General features: G+C 41.5%; 3 protein-coding genes across 3 annotated transcripts; all 3 read left to right on the forward strand.

Annotated features, from left to right (window-relative positions):
* The first annotated feature begins 4147 nt into the window (after positions 1-4147).
* On the forward strand, positions 4148-5030 carry LOC308323221 (microfibril-associated glycoprotein 4-like). The gene has a single exon (XM_080774902.1). It carries the CDS (start codon positions 4208-4210, stop codon positions 4922-4924), a length of 717 nt encoding a protein of 238 aa, XP_080631028.1. The 5' UTR covers positions 4148-4207; the 3' UTR covers positions 4925-5030.
* A 4222-nt stretch (positions 5031-9252) lies between these two features.
* LOC308323718 (microfibril-associated glycoprotein 4-like) lies at positions 9253-10106 on the forward strand. The gene has a single exon (XM_080775509.1). It carries the CDS (start codon positions 9316-9318, stop codon positions 10030-10032), a length of 717 nt encoding a protein of 238 aa, XP_080631635.1. The 5' UTR covers positions 9253-9315; the 3' UTR covers positions 10033-10106.
* A 3666-nt stretch (positions 10107-13772) lies between these two features.
* LOC308324340 (microfibril-associated glycoprotein 4-like) lies at positions 13773-14499 on the forward strand (the record flags this gene model as incomplete). Its single annotated transcript, XM_080776382.1, has 1 exon — positions 13773-14499. The coding sequence occupies exon 1, from the start codon at positions 13789-13791 to the stop codon at positions 14497-14499; it is 711 nt and encodes a 236-aa protein (XP_080632508.1). The 5' UTR covers positions 13773-13788.
* Positions 14500-17414: the final 2915 nt, after the last annotated feature.

Raw genomic sequence — 17414 nt, forward strand, 5'->3', positions numbered from 1 at the left:
GGACAATTGAATTGTTGTGAGGTAGCTGGCCAGCCATAGGGAATAGGCCGTGTTTCACCATGCAGGTTGGTTTCTGTCAGGCAGCAGGCTGTGTTGGGTGGCGCTTTGTTTGTGCTCGTAGCATCGAGGTTCTACTAATATAGGGTTAACTGTCTCTAGGTTGATTTATGTCAACAACCTCCAGTTTATTTATGTTTTACTCTTTTTGTAGGCCTACTGTTTAAATGCCACCTCTCCAGTGAATCACCATGGCACACCTGGTTTTCCACCGTTTGTTCACCACTGTGCAAATACAAATAACCGTCCAGTAAAACTCTTGCTCTATACGGTAGACATTTTCTCCTCAAAGACCCCCGCCACATACATAGCAGCATTGTAATTTACCTTAATTTTAAAACCAATTTTTGGCTTTTTCCCCCCCACAGAAAGCTAGACCCCTGGCAGTCTACTAGCAGGTGCTCAATTGTCTCATCTTCACCACAATTTAGAATTGGGCATTTAACAGTTTTAACGTAGCTACATTTTACTACTTTACTACTACAATGTTGTGCCCCTCCAGTCCAGATTGGCCAGTAGTAGGCCTACTCTACCCTACTGTACCAATATTTTAATGTTTTACAAATGTTAAATCTACAAGTTCTTCATGATTATTGTAAATATATACATGTTCAGAATAATTGAATAGTTAATAGAAATACAAGGTAATATATGCATGCAGAAGACATTATAATGCTCAACATATTTGTATTTCTTTGTTTGTTGTTGGTGCTGCTGCATAATTGTAGCCTACTTGTAGCCCTTTTCAAGCATCACTTTGTTAATTGGTGACTATTTGTTATACATAGGAGGGTTTGAAAAAAGTAAGTGCCCCCTTTAGAAAAAAGTATGCTGATTTGTGCCTGGAGAGGGCACTGCCAGCCACATGATCATTTCACCAAGATATTTGTAGGGAAAAATGCCACCATATAAATCATCACATAATACATTTACTCGACATTTCAGTCCAGTCAATATTTAAATGTGCAGAATGTATTTATACCCACAAATCACCGTACGTGACTTTAAAGATGGAGTGCCACATGTTTTGTATTTGTCCAGTTTTTCATGTGTCTATGAGGCAGTCTTTGTTTTATGAATAAGATGTGAGTCCTCATGATATGTTTATATTACACAGACGGTGTCCCGACCAATCAACACACTGACTGTTTTACCAACAACCTGGAGTCCCTGATCACCTTAACAGGGTATGTGCTAATTTGCATAAGCAATTATTAATCATCAATGTATATTTGGCTACATCAGTATTGTATTCAGAATCTGATTCTGAGTACAACCATGACAAGCACTTTAGCTATATGGTAAATTGTGAGGCTAATCGAGGTTTGTATTCCAACAGATTGGGCCTCATACTGTGAACTGCTGTTCTTTTTATCTCTTTTGTTTTGGGATTCAAGTCTATGCACTATGCTGCTATAGTTTGTATATTTGTATTAGTTGTACTATATAATTTAGCCCAAGTGGCGATTTTAAAAGGGTCCTCACTGTTACTGCTTTAACCACAGGGTTAACTAGTTAACCGCCAAAGATGGATATATGGGTTACGATATTGCAGAGTTGCACTCAAGGACTACTGTCCCTTTTACAGTGTGGTGTTTTTGGATGCTTTCTGCTATTCCTTTGCAGTGATCTATTGCAGTGTTTAATGCCAACTATACTTGGCTCATAGTGATATTGTGCTTATTTTCAGTGCTTAACCGTGTGTTTATGGACATGGTAAATGAGTGCATCATAGTGAGAATTATACAAATCCCTTTATCTGTGTAGTGGAGGACTTAGTAACCTTGTATTGGTAATCTGTGAATAGTGAATATATGTTTTAAAGGAAATGTAAATACTCTGTACTTTCTCAGAATTAAGTTATATTCCCATGACAATTATTGATCACTCAACTGAAGACATCCTATATGTATTCCGGGTCTCCCACCCTGTAATTGGGAGTGGTGTAGTTTTACTACACCACTGCCTCACACCCTGGGGACCTATAGGCAGTGTGTACCAGATTACTCTGGTGTGTCCCCTCCCCCCTGACGCCCATTACAAGCATATGAGCGTTCAAAAGTTGGGGCTTCATTTTCCCATGTTCCAATGCCCATGGGTTGAGCATTCCTGGTCAAATCACTCATATTCAGGACAGCTGACAGCTGCTGAAAGGCTGGCTTTTTTATTGCTGGTTTTGTGTTGGGCCTAGATAATGTTCCGTGCAAGTGCAGAGTGTTCCTTATCCCAGTTCAGTTTTCTCTTCTTTGACCAACAGCAATGATGCTCAGGTGATAAATCTCTCAAAACATTCTGCTCAGCCAATCTGAAATGATAAATGGTACATTATTATTTATTTATTCTGTTGTATTGTCTTAATCTGAGGTATTGAGCTGCCTATATTGTATTTGTATGTTTTACACTATTGGGGGGAGGGGGTTGTCATAGTATTGGGTTTCAAGCAGTTTTTGTATGCCACATGGGGAGGAGGGAGAAAAAATAAATTGCTCCTATGACAATGGCATTGAACCCAAACGATCCACTTTCCTCATTCCTCAGCCATAAAGATGTGTTGCATGCATATTAGTGATTGATCTGATTTTCATCAGATCAAGTTCTACACGCTGTGTTTGGTTTGGAAAGGTACCTTAAATGGTCGTGGTTTCCTCCGTCATGCAAAGAAAACTAAAACAACAACACACCCTACAAGCTAGACTTGATTTTATATGATTCATTAGACGTAATAATTGCATGTCAAATTACTTCTCACGGGAACGTCAAGGATAAATTGGCATTAGAACACTGTCTGGAACAGGGAAACTTGAGAGACAAAACAGATACATGAAGACTAAGAGTGATTGATGAAGGACATGCCAGGATTATTTATTTATAATCTTGGTGAGAGAGAGAGAGAGAGCGAGAGAGCTGTGCATTAATTTGATGCACTTCAATAACTGCGATCGCAGAAAGGCCAAGTGTAGATTGCTCACATTGCCACACTGCAGGAACAGTATTTGCTAGTTAATAGCTGTTATTGACAACACGTTGTGAGCTTGTAGATTGGCTATTTTAACTATTCAAATAGGATTTTCAAAAAGAAAAAAAAGGCAAAGTAGTTTAGGGATTGTGTGTGTGTGTGTGTGTGTGTGTGTGTGTGTGTGTGTGTGTGTGTGTGTGTGTGTGTGTGTGTGTGTGTGTGTGTGTGTGTGTGTGTGCGCGCGCGTGTGTGCGCGTGTGCGTGTGTGTGTGCGTGCATCTCAAAGGGCTAAATGAACTCTCTGTACATTCTGACCTCATTGTGAACATAGATGATTCACCTGTACAAATCCACAATGCAGCACGATGAGCTGTCAATCCTGCTCTGTCAGTGTTACAGGAATTCAGTCTCTCTGTGTTCACATTCCAAAGACAGAAGCTAGTTTCCAGTAAGGAAGTTAATTAAACATAAACATTGCAACATGGCTGCCAAGTATTAACACCTTCTACGTGCTCATTTTCCCCTCTCACTTCTTCATAATTGACATACCTTGCTACTCGGGTCCTGCCCTACTTGGGACGAGGGCAGGCATGCTTTCAAATGCCCCCGCGTCCCACTATAGTCAGAGGCCTGGAATCCAAACACATTTATACATTTATCACATTTTATTTTAAATAAACTGCAGGCCGGCTTCCGCTCTCAGTTCTTTTCACAGGAGGCCTTCCTATGTTTCACCTGCAGTTTCAATTGAAATGGGCCTCCACCCTCAGGGGGGCCTCCAAGCTCCGACTGACCTGCAGGCGTCAGTAAACCCCCCTCTCTCTCTCTCTCTCTCTCTCTGGTTAAAATGTGCAGCATTGGGTAAGGATGAGGAGAGGTATTGTTGTTACGTTATTGTTACGTTATTGTCACGAGTGTGTGTGTGTGTGTGTGTGTGTGTGTGTGTGTGTGTGTGTGTGTGTGTGTTCGTGCATGCGTGCGTGTTGGCAGCCAAACTGATCAGACCTGGTGCAGAATACTTACTGGTAGGCTATAGTACAATCCCTTTACTGTCCATACGTCAGCATCCTTATAAAAGAGGGTCCTCTGAATCAGACTGCATTGAAACTTCTACTGCAGCTGGACATACACTGACACAGCACACTCACAAGTCCTTTGATCTGAACAACAAGGTGCGACTTCAAATACTTCAAGATGCTACTTGTTGTTGCAGTTCTGTTTCTGGCTGTAACAGTCCACTCTGCTCCTCGTTGTGATCTCAACCTGGTGGACTGTGATGAAATCTACAACAACGTCTCCACACAGAGTGGAGTGTGCTCCATCTACCCCACCACTGCACCTGTCAAGGTCTACTGTGACATGGACACAGACGGAGGGAAGTGGACCGTCATCCAGAGAAGACTGGACGGCACAGTGAACTTCTACAGACCCTGGGCTCAGTACCAAGCTGGGTTTGGAGACGCATCAGGCGAGTACTGGCTGGGCCTGGAGATCATTCATATCCTCACCAACACCAACAACAGAAAGTATCAGCTGAGGGTGGACATGGAGGACTTTGAGGGAAACACGGCGTCTGCCTCTTACTCCTCTTTCTCTGTGGGTTCTGAGGCTGACGGCTACAAGCTGCATGTTGCTGGCTTCAGTGACGGAGGAGCAGGAGACTCACTGACACATCACAATGGCATGGAGTTCTCAACCTTTGACAAAGATCAGGACACCGCTGCTGGCGGGAACTGTGCAATTACATTTTACGGTGCATTTTGGTACAAGGCCTGTCACACTGCTAACATCAATGGTGTTTACCTGTGGGGACAGACGGTTCATTCTGCAACAGGTGTAACCTGGAAAGGCTGGAAGGGTCAGAAATACTCCCTGAAGGCTGTGGCGATGAAGATAAGACATGTTCCTTAAACATGTTTAGGTTCACATGCATGCATCTTTGAAAAGCACAGCCGTGGTATAAAAGGCATGATGCAATATTTAGCCATGCGCTTACTATTTTTTTGTTGTTTCTCTCTCTTTGGGACTGTTTAATCCTAAACTCATACAGTATATATCTGTAGTGTATCACATATTATTACAGTGGTGTCAGGACTCTTACCTATATAATTCAATATGTTGTAAACATACAGTATATTGTTTCACCACCATTATTGTTGAATAAAGAAATGCATGCAAAGACAAGTATTTGGTATCACTTTTTAAATCGTTTTTCTATAATGCATTATAGTCATATTTACAATTCATGCTGAATGATTCATACCACTTGTCATACATGTTTATAATGATGCATAACAACTTATAACAAGGTTTATGAAGTATTAAGTGTTGGTCATACTATATTTTATGCTCAGCAGAACCGCACATTATAAACAATATACCTAATCAGTTATAAAGTGTCTTAATACATATCAGACACTGTTTTTACAAGTCTGTTTTACTAAGTATGATTGTTTAGGGTGTATATATGTATCCTTTACAGAATATGCTTGCTATTACAAATATGCCCTGAATCAATCGTATAGGCCTACAGCAGGGGTGCCCACACTGTTTTTGACTTGAGAGCCACTTTCAAAATGACCAGCGCAACACGATCTATATACCCACCAAAAAAATTAAAATCGGATTGCATTGTTGAAATGTGTTTAAAAATGTACCTGAGGGGGTTTTAGAATACCGTCACTTGGAATGGGAAATATAGGGACAATTGAATTGTTGTGAGGTAGCTGGCCAGCCATAGGGAATAGGCCGTGTTTCACCATGCAGGTTGGTTTCTGTCAGGCAGCAGGCTGTGTTGGGTGGCGCTTTGTTTGTGCTCGTAGCATCGAGGTTCTACTAATATAGGGTTAACTGTCTCTAGGTTGATTTGAAATGAAAAAAAATATATTTTATATATTTTTTTTATTTTTTTTTGCCAGGGGGTGCAGCTAGTGCCCTCCTATACATAGGAGGGTTTGAAAAAAGTAAGTGCCCCCTTTAGAAAAAAGTATGCTGATTTGTGCCTGGAGAGGGCACTGCCAGCCACATGATCATTTCACCAAGATATTTGTAGGGAAAAATGCCACCATATAAATCATTATACCAAACCATACCATACATTTACTCGACATTTCAGTCCAGTCAATATTTAAATGTGCAGAATGTATTTATACCCACAAATCACCGTACGTGACTTTAAAGATGGAGTGCCACATGTTTTGTATTTGTCCAGTTTTTTATGTGTCTATGAGGCAGTCTTTGTTTTATGAATAAGATGTGAGTCCTCATGATATGTTTATATTACACAGACGGTGTCCCGACCGATCAACACACTGACTGTTTTACCAACAACCTGGAGTCCCTGATCACCTTAACAGGGTATGTGCTAATTTGCATAAGCAATTATTAATCATCAATGTATATTTGGCTACATCAGTATTGTATTCATAATCTGATTCTGAGTACAACCATGACAAGCACTTTAGCTATATGGTAAATTGTGAGGCTAATCGAGGTTTGTATTCCAACAGATTGGGCCTCATACTGTGAACCGCTGTTCTTTTTATCTCTTTTGTTTTGGGATTCAAGTCTATGCACTATGCTGCTATAGTTTGTATATTTGTTTTAGTTGTACTATATAATTTAGCCCAAGTGGCGTTTTAAAAGGGTCCTCACTGTTACTGCTTTAACCACAGGGTTAACTAGTTAACCGCCAAAGATGGATATATGGGTTACGATATTGCAGAGTTGCACTCAAGGACTACTGTTCCTTTTACAGTGTGGTGTTTTTGGATGCTTTCTGCTATTCCTTTGCAGTGATCTATTGCAGTGTTTAATGCCAACTATACTTGGCTCATAGTGATATTGTGCTTATTTTCAGTGCTTAACCGTGTGTTTATGGACATGGTAAATGAGTGCATCATAGTGAGAATTATACAAATCCCTTTATCTGTGTAGTGGAGGACTTAGTAACCTTGTATTGGTAATCTGTGAATAGTGAATATACGTTTTAAAGGAAATGTAAATACTCTGTACTTTCTCAGAATTAAGTTATATTCCCATGACAATTATTGATCACTCAACTGAAGACATCCTTCATATATGTATTCCGGGTCTCCCACCCTGTAATTGGGAGTGGTGTAGTTTTACTGTGACATTAGGAGTACGTGGCGACTCCATTTGGTTACATATGCGTAATCCAGGCTGTTGAGGCCGCCCACTGCCTCACACCCTGGGGACCTATAGGCAGTGTGTACCAGATTACTCTGGTGTGTCCCCTCCCCCCTGACGCCCCATTACAAGCATATGAGCGTTCAAAAGTTGGGGCTTCATTTTCCCATGTTCCAATGCCCATGGGTTGAGCATTCCTGGTCAAATCACTCATATTCAGGACAGCTGACAGCTGCTGAAAGGCTGGCTTTTTTATTGCTGGTTTTGTGTTGGGCCTAGATAATGTTCCGTGCAAGTGCAGAGTGTTCCTTATCCCAGTTCAGTTTTCTCTTCTTTGACCAACAGCAATGATGCTCAGGTGATAAATCTCTCAAAACATTCTGCTCAGCCAATCTGAAATGATAAATGGTACATTATTATTTATTTATTCTGTTGTATTGTCTTAATCTGAGGTATTGAGCTGCCTATATTGTATTTGTATGTTTTACACTATTGGGGGGAGGGGGTTGTCATAGTATTGGGTTTCAAGCAGATTTATATGCCACATGGGGAGGAGGGAGAAAAAAATAAATTGCTCCTATGACAATGGCATTGAACCCAAACGATCCACTTTCCTCATTCCTCAGCCATAAAGATGTGTTGCATGCATATTAGTGATTGATCTGATTTTCATCAGATCAAGTTCTACACGCTGTGTTTGGTTTGGAAAGGTACCTTAAATGGTTGTGGTTTCCTCCGTCATGCAAAGAAAACTAAAACAACAACACACCCTACAAGCTAGACTTGATTTTATATGATTCATTAGACGTAATAATTGCATGTCAAATTACTTCTCACGGGAACGTCAAGGATAAATTGGCATTAGAACACTGTCTGGAACAGGGAAACTTGAGAGACAAAATAGATACATGAAGACTAAGAGTGATTGATGAAGGACATGCCAGGATTATTTATTTATAATCTTGGTGAGAGAGAGAGAGCGAGAGAGCTGTGCATTAATTTGATGCACTTCAATAACTGCGATCGCAGAAAGGCCAAGTGTAGATTGCTCACATTGCCACACTGCAGGAACAGTATTTGCTAGTTAATAGCTGTTATTGACAACACGTTGTGAGCTTGTAGATTGGCTATTTTAACTATTCAAATATGATTTTCAAAAAGAAAAAAAAGGCGAAGTAGTTTAGGGATGTGTGTGTGTGTGTGTGTGTGTGTGTGTGTGTGTGTGTGTGTGTGTGTGTGTGTGCGTGCGCGCGCGCGCGCGCGCGCATCTCAAAGGGCTAAATGACCTCTCTGTACATTCTGACCTCATTGTGAACATAGATGATCCACCTGTACAAATCCACAATGCAGCACGATGAGCTGTCAATCCTGCTCTGTCAGTGTTACAGGAATTCAGTCTCTCTGTGTTCACATTCCAAAGACAGAAGCTAGTTTCCAGTAAGGAAGTTAATTAAACATTGCAACATGGCTGCCAAGTATTAACACCTTCTACGTGCTCATTTTCTCCTCTCACTTCTTCATAATTGACATACCTTGCTACTCGGGTCCTGCCCTACTTGGGACGAGGGCAGGCATGCTTTCAAATGCCCCCGCGTCCCACTATAGTCAGAGGCCTGGAATCCAAACACATTTATACATTTATCAAATTTTATTTTAAATAAACTGCAGGCCGGCTTCCGCTCTCAGTTCTTTTCATAGGAGGCCTTCCTATGTTTCACCTGCAGTTTCAATTGAAATGGGCCTCCACCCTCAGGGGGGCCTCCAAGCTCCGACTGACCTGCAGGCGTCAGTAAACCCCCCTCTCTCTCTCTCTGGTTAAAATGTGCAGCATTGGGTAAGGATGAGGAGAGGTGTTGTTGTTACGTTATTGTTACGTTATTGTCACGAGTGTGTGTGTGTGTGTGTGTGTGTGTGTGTGTGTGTGTTCGTGCATGCGTGCGTGTTGGCAGCCAAACTGATCAGACCTGGTGCAGAATACTTACCGGTAGGCTATAGTACAATCCCTTTACTGTCCATACGTCAGCATCCTTATAAAAGAGGGTCCTCTGAATCAGACTGCATTGAAACTTCTACTGCAGCTGGACATACACTGACACAGCACACTCACAAGTCCTTTGATCTGAACAACAAGGTGCAACTTCAAATACTTCAAGATGCTACTTGTTGTTGCAGTTCTGTTTCTGGCTGTAACAGTCCACTCTGCTCCTCGTTGTGATCTCAACCTGGTGGACTGTGATGAAATCTACAACAACGTCTCCAAACAGAGTGGAGTGTGCTCCATCTACCCCACCACTGCACCTGTCAAGGTCTACTGTGACATGGACACAGACGGAGGGAAGTGGACCGTCATCCAGAGAAGACTGGACGGCACAGTGAACTTCTACAGACCCTGGGCTCAGTACCAAGCTGGGTTTGGAGACGCATCAGGCGAGTACTGGCTGGGCCTGGAGATCATTCATATCCTCACCAACACCAACAACAGAAAGTATCAGCTGAGGGTGGACATGGAGGACTTTGAGGGAAACACAGTGTCTGCCTCTTACTCCTCTTTCTCTGTGGGTTCTGAGGCTGACGGCTACAAGCTGCATGTTGCTGGATTCAGTGACGGAGGAGCAGGAGACTCACTGACCTATCACAATGACATGATGTTCTCAACCTTTGACAAAGATCAGGACACCGCTGCTCGCGGGAACTGTGCAATTACATTTTACGGTGCATTTTGGTACAAGGTCTGTCACGCTGCTAACATCAATGGTGTTTACCTGTGGGGACAGACGGTTCATACTGCAACAGGTGTAACCTGGAAAGGCTGGAAGGGTCAGAAATACTCCCTGAAGGCTGTGGCGATGAAGATCAGACATGTTCCTTAAACATGTTTAGGTTCACATGCATGCATCTTTGAAAAGCACAGCCGTGGTATAAAAGGCATGATGCAATATTTAGCCATGCGCTTACTATTTTTTTGTTTGTTGTTTCTCTCTCTTTGGGACGGTTTAATCCTAAACTCATACAGTATATATCTGTAGTGTATCACATATTATTACAGTGGTGTCAGGACTCTTACCTATATAATTCAATATGTTGTAAACATACAGTATATTGTTTCACCACCATTATTGTTGAATAAAGAAATGCATGCAAAGACAAGTATTTGGTATCACTTTTTAAATCGTTTTTCTACAATGCATTATAGTCATATTTACAATTCATGCTGAATGATTCATACCACTTGTCATACATGTTTATAATGATGCATAACAACTTATAACAAGGTTCATGAAGTATTATAAGTGTTGGTCATACTATATTTTATGCTCAGCAGAACTGCACGTTATAAACAATATACCTAATCAGTTATAAAGTGTCTTAATACATATCAGACACTGTTTTTACAAGTCTGTTTTACTAAGTATGATTGTTTAGGGTGTATGTATCCTTTACAGAATATGCTTGCTATTACAAATATGCCCTGAATCAATCGTATAGGCCTACAGCAGGGGTGCCCACTGCCCACACTGTTTTTGACTTGAGAGCCACTTTCAAAATGACCAGCGCAACACGATCTATATACCCACCAAAAAAATAATAATCGGATTGCATTGTTGAAATGTGTTTAAAAATGTACCTGAGGGGGTTTTAGAATACCGTCACTTGGAATGGGAAATATAGGGACAATTGAATTGTTGTGAGGTAGCTGGCCAGCCATAGGGAATAGGCCGTGTTTCACCATGCAGGTTGGTTTCTGTCAGGCAGCAGGCTGTGTTGGGTGGCGCTTTGTTTGTGCTCGTAGCATCGAGGTTCTACTAATATAGGGTTAACTGTCTCTAGGTTGATTTGAAATGAAAAAATATATATTTTATATATTTTTTTTATTTTTTTTTGCCAGGGGGTGCAGCTAGTGCCCTCCTATACATAGGAGGGTTTGAAAAAAGTAAGTGCCCCCTTTAGAAAAAAGTATGCTGATTTGTGCCTGGAGAGGGCACTGCCAGCCACATGATCATTTCACCAAGATATTTGTAGGGAAAAATGCCACCATATAAATCATTATACCATACCATACCATACATTTACTCGACATTTCAGTCCAGTCAATATTTAAATGTGCAGAATGTATTTATACCCACAAATCACCGTACGTGACTTTAAAGATGGAGTGCCACATGTTTTGTATTTGTCCAGTTTTTCATGTGTCTATGAGGCAGTCTTTGTTTTATGAATAAGATGTGAGTCCTCATGATATGTTTATATTACACAGACGGTGTCCCGACCGATCAACACACTGACTGTTTTACCAACAACCTGGAGTCCCTGATCACCTTAACAGGGTATGTGCTAATTTGCATAAGCAATTATTAATCATCAATGTATATTTGGCTACATCAGTATTGTATTCATAATCTGATTCTGAGTACAACCATGACAAGCACTTTAGCTATATGGTAAATTGTGAGGCTAATCGAGGTTTGTATTCCAACAGATTGGGCCTCATACTGTGAACCGCTGTTCTTTTTATCTCTTTTGTTTTGGGATTCAAGTCTATGCACTATGCTGCTATAGTTTGTATATTTGTTTTAGTTGTACTATATAATTTAGCCCAAGTGGCGTTTTAAAAGGGTCCTCACTGTTACTGCTTTAACCACAGGGTTAACTAGTTAACCGCCAAAGATGGATATATGGGTTACGATATTGCAGAGTTGCACTCAAGGACTACTGTTCCTTTTACAGTGTGGTGTTTTTGGATGCTTTCTGCTATTCCTTTGCAGTGATCTATTGCAGTGTTTAATGCCAACTATACTTGGCTCATAGTGATATTGTGCTTATTTTCAGTGCTTAACCGTGTGTTTATGGACATGGTAAATGAGTGCATCATAGTGAGAATTATACAAATCCCTTTATCTGTGTAGTGGAGGACTTTGGAGGACCTTGTATTGGTAATCTGTGAATAGTGAATATACGTTTTAAATGATGAGGAGAGGTGTTTTTGCTGCGTTATTGTCACGAGTAATGGCTGTGATATATATAGTTTTGACTGGTCAATATTGCGCAATGTGTCAATGCATCAACAGAATCATTATGTCATAGGTGTATATATATATGGGGGCCTCATGTTTTGTCTTGAAACGGGCCTCCAGATTCAGATTCCTGAATTCGGGCCTCCAGATTCCTGGTTCTTTTAGATCTCCTTTTAAAACACCTTTCTGTTTGCCGCTGCCTTATACACAGTTATTTCCCCAACTTTCTCTTCTGGTCGATTGTCCAAAGAATAGACGCTCGAGGCATCACCAAAGGTTTAGTTGTTTATTTGCAGACCCTGAAGTGTAGTGTAACAACAAGTAGGTCTATATGCCACCCAACCTAATAATATACTGTACTATGGAGTAGTCTATATTCTATAAATGTTAGAGGTGTGTAGTTTTAATGCCTTTTTAATCAATCAATGAATACCTCATCATCGTCTTGGGTCATCCTTCTGCAGATATTATTGGAATGCATGAAATGATATGCATAGCTCTCTCTCTCTCTCTCTCTCGCTCTTGCTCTCGCTCTCTCTCTCTCTCTGCACTTATGCACTTAATGTTTGATATAGTGTGTGTGTGTGTGTGTGTGTGTGTGTGTGTGTGTGTGTGTGTGTGTGTGTAAAGGACCCCCTCTAAAATGAGAAGCTGCATCTCAAAGGGCTAAATGACCTCTCTGTACACTCTGACCTCATTGTGAACATAGATGATCTACCTGTACAAACTCACAATGAATCACAATGCAATACGATGAGCTGTCAATCCTGCTCTGTCAGTGTTACAGGAATTCAGGCTCTCTGTGTTCACATTCCAAAGTCAGAAGCTAGTTTCCAGTAAGGAAGTTAATTCAATATAATAACCATTGCTCCGTTGCTACAGGGTTGCCACGTATTAACATCTTTGCACGCCACATGCCACACCTGCAATTCCACATGCTCATTTTCTCCTCTCACTTCTTCATATGTGACATACCTTGCTACTCGGGTCCTGCCCTACTTAATGGATCGAGGGCAGGCATGCTTTCAAATGCCCCCGCGTCCCACTATAGTCAGAGGCCTGGAATCCAAACACATTTATACATTTATCAAATTTTATATTAAATAAACTGCAGGCCGGCTTCCGCTCTCAGTTCTTTTCACAGGAGGCCTTCCTATGTTTCACCTGCAGTTTCAATTGAAATGGGCCTCCACCCTCAGGGGGGCCTCCAAGCTCCGACTGACCCCGCCACCCTTGGCTCTCTCTCTCTCTCTCTCTCTCTCTCTCTCTCTCTCTCTCTCTCTCTCTCTCTCTCTCTCTCTGGTTAAAATGTGCAGCATTGGGTAAGGATGAGGAGAGGTGTTGTTGTTACGTTATTGTCACGAGTGTGTGTGTGTGTGTGTGTGTATGTGTTCGTGCATGCGTGCGTGTTGGCAGCCAAACTGATCAGACCTGGTGCAGAATACTTAGGCTATAGTACAATCCCTTTACTGTCCATACGTCAGCATCCTTATAAAAGAGGGTCCTCTGAATCAGACTGCATTGAAACTTCTACTGCAGCTGGACATACACTGACACAGCACATTCACAAGTCCTTTGATCTGAACAACAAGGTGCAACTTCAAATACTTCAAGATGCTACTTGTTGTTGCAGTTCTGCTTCTGGCTGTAACAGTCCACTCTGCTCCTCGTTGTGATCTCAACCTGGTTCTGGACTGTGATGAAATCTACAACAACGTCTCCACACAGAGTGGAGTGTACTCCATCTACCCCACCACTGCACCTGTCAAGGTCTACTGTGACATGGACACAGACGGAGGGAAGTGGACAGTCATCCAGAGAAGAGTGGACGGCACGGTGAACTTCTACAGACCCTGGGCTCAGTACCAAGCTGGGTTTGGAGACGCATCAGGCGAGTACTGGCTGGGCCTGGAGAACATGCATCTCCTCACCAACAACAGAAAGTATCAGCTGAGGGTGGACATGGAGGACTTTGAGGGAAACACGGCGTCTGCCTCTTACTCCTCTTTCTCTGTGGGTTCTGAGGCTGACGGCTACAAGCTGCATGTTGCTGGCTTCAGTGACGGAGGAGCAGGAGACTCACTGACCTATCACAATGGCATGAAATTCACAACCTTTGACAAAGATCAGGACATTTGGAGCAAGAACTGTGCAAGTAATTATTACGGTGCGTTTTGGTACAAGACCTGTCACTATAATAACATCAATGGTGTTTACCTGTGGGGACAGACGGCTCATCAAGCAACAGGTGTAATCTGGTACACCTGGAAGGGTTGGAAATACTCCCTGAAGGCTGTGGCGATGAAGATCAGACATGTTCCTTAAACATGTTTAGGTTCACATGCATGCATCTTTGAAAAGCACAGCCGTGGCATAAAAGGCATGATGCAATATTTAGCCATGCGCTTACTATTTTTTTGTTTGTTGTTTCTCTCTCTTTGGGACTGTTTAATCCTAAACTCATACAGTATATATCTGTAGTGTATCATATATTATTACAGTGGTGTCAGGACTCTTACCTATATAATTCAATATGTTGTAAACATACAGTATATTGTTTCACCACCATTATTGTTGAATAAAGAAATGCATGCAAAGACAAGTATTTGGTATCACTTTTTAAATCGTTTTTCTATAATGCATTATAGTCATATTTACAATTCATGCTGAATGATTCATACCACTTGTCATACATGTTTATAATGATGCATAACAACTTATAACAAGGTTCATGAAGTATTACAAGTGTTGGTCATACTATATTTTATGCTCAGCAGAACTGCACGTTATAAACAATATACCTAATCAGTTATAAAGTGTCTTAATACATATCAAACACTGTTTTTACAAGTCTGTTTTACTAAGTATGAGTGTTTAGAGTGTATATATGTATCCTTTACAGAATATGCTTGCTATTACAAATATGCCCTGAATCAATCGTATAGGCCTACAGCAGGGGTGCCCACTGCCCACACTGTTTTTGACTTGAGAGCCACTTTCAAAATGACCAGCGCAACACGATCTATATACCCACCAAAAAAAAAAAAATCGGATTGCATTGTTGAAATGTGTTTAAAAATGTACCTGAGGGGGTTTTAGAATACCGTCACTTGGAATGGGAAATATAGGGACAATTGAATTGTTGTGAGGTAGCTGGCCAGCCATAGGGAATAGGCCGTGTTTCACCATGCAGGTTGGTTTCTGTCAGGCAGCAGGCTGTGTTGGGTGGCGCTTTGTTTGTGCTCGTAGCATCGAGGTTCTACTAATATAGGGTTAACTGTCTCTAGGTTGATTTATGTCAACAACCTCCAGTTTATTTATGTTTTACTCTTTTTGTAGACCTACAGTTTAAATACCACCTCTCCAGTGAATCACCATGGCACACCTGGTTTTCCACCGTTTGTTCACCACTGTGCAAATACAAATAACCGTCCAGTAAAACTCTAGCTCTATACGGTAGACATTTTCTCCTCAAAGACCCCAGCCCCATACATGGCAGCATTGTAATTTACCTACATTTTTGGCTTTCCCCCCCCCCCACATAAAGCTAGACCCCTGGCAGTCTACTAGCAGGTGCTCAATTGTCTCATCTTCACCACAATTTAGAATTGGGCATTTAACAGTTTTAACGTAGGCCCATAGGCGGAGCTTGAACTTGACGCCAGGGGGTGCGACTGCTTGGCGAACGACGAACGAGCGTTTTTACAATGCCCTAACCCAGGGATACTCAAATAGATTTACCTGTGGGCCACATTACAAAAATGGCAAGGGGCCAGGGGCCAGTAGATAAAATTACGACATTAATGATACTTGATAACTACTCTCTTTCAATTGCTTTATTTTCGCAAAATGTATCAAAGTACAATGTGCATGCACACAATATGTAAATAAATAAATGTGTTACATTTTCTTGCATAAACACAAAGAGCTGTTTCCATAACTGCACAAATTATTGCACACTAGAATTTCGCCCCCCTTCGGGGGGCTCATCCCAGTGTCGTTGCAGCGCAATATGGGAAGAAGGAAATTTCGGGAGTTGACAGACTCCACTTCATGTTTCAGCTGTGTTTTTAAACTCAGTAGTGTGCCCTGCACACAGCGCACACTCGCAATTGCAGCTGGAGGGCGACGCGACACACACACACGCCCACACACACACACACACACACACACACACACAGAGCGATGTGTGGATAAATCACTGAGATTTGGGAAATGTGTTCTGAATGGGCCTGAATATATGTGTGTAGGCTGCAACAATGATTTAATAAAGTGTAGTTTAGTTTTGAACAGGCAACTAATGTAGTGATAGATTAATTGAATGGGCCTGAATAGATAGATAGATAGATTTCTTTATTTTTGTGTCATGCACCAAAGGCGCCCAGCCCACATGGGCTTACAGGACACACCATATCATTGCATTCAATATTGCATTGTGTACAATAAACAGATATGTTTTGTTGATATTCCCTTTTTTTTTTACACAAACAAAACATTCTGCCTTATTTCCCACGCCCTGCATAAAAAGTCTGCCAAAGCAAAAGTACCTTTCCTAAAACATAATTCCAGTTTTTCATAGTCCTCCAACCAGAAAAAGTCTGCACAGATGGTTGTCATTTTACAAAACACTACATGTGTTAATGCTTCATATAATGGGCAGTAAAACAAAAGATGATAGATTGAACAGGCAACTAATGTAGTGATTGAATGGGCCTGAATAGATCTGTGTAGGCTGCAACAATTGGCGTGCTTTGTGTAAATGGCCGTCGTGAGGTTCACTGTTCCTTTTTAGATGGACATTCCACAGCGCCAGCGCCATGGGGGAGGGTGGAGGGGCACACACACACACACACACACTGGGGCCAGCGTGTAGGCATAGTCTACTGTAGTAAATATAGGTGACTAATAATGTGCATGGAATGGATAGTGCATGAGTGTGCAGGTTCAGCGCACACGCGCAATTGCGATGTATGGATAAATGAAATGATTAAGCAGGCAACATTGAGAAGCATGCAACATGCTCGCACACGCGCAATTGCGATGTATGGATAAATTAAATGATTAAGCACGCAACATTGAGAAGCATGCAACATGCTGTGTGATTACCTGTTTCGGTTCGCGACACACACACACACAGGGCGATGTATGGATAAATCAAACGAACGATTATGCAAGCAACATTGAGAAGGATGCAACATGCTGTGTGATTTACCTGTTTGGGTTTGTTTTGCGCGACTGGC

This window comes from Protomyctophum bolini (assembly GCF_963924005.1).
Source record: "Protomyctophum bolini genome assembly, chromosome: 11".
In the NCBI taxonomy this organism is placed as follows: Eukaryota; Metazoa; Chordata; class Actinopteri; order Myctophiformes; family Myctophidae; genus Protomyctophum; species Protomyctophum bolini.

What these genes read in the sequence shown, in the direction of transcription:
- LOC308323221 (XM_080774902.1), top strand. Translation starts at nt 4,208, where the DNA reads ATGCTACTTGTTGTTGCAGTTCTGTTTCTGGCTGTAACAGTCCACTCT.
- LOC308323718 (XM_080775509.1), top strand. Translation starts at nt 9,316, where the DNA reads ATGCTACTTGTTGTTGCAGTTCTGTTTCTGGCTGTAACAGTCCACTCT.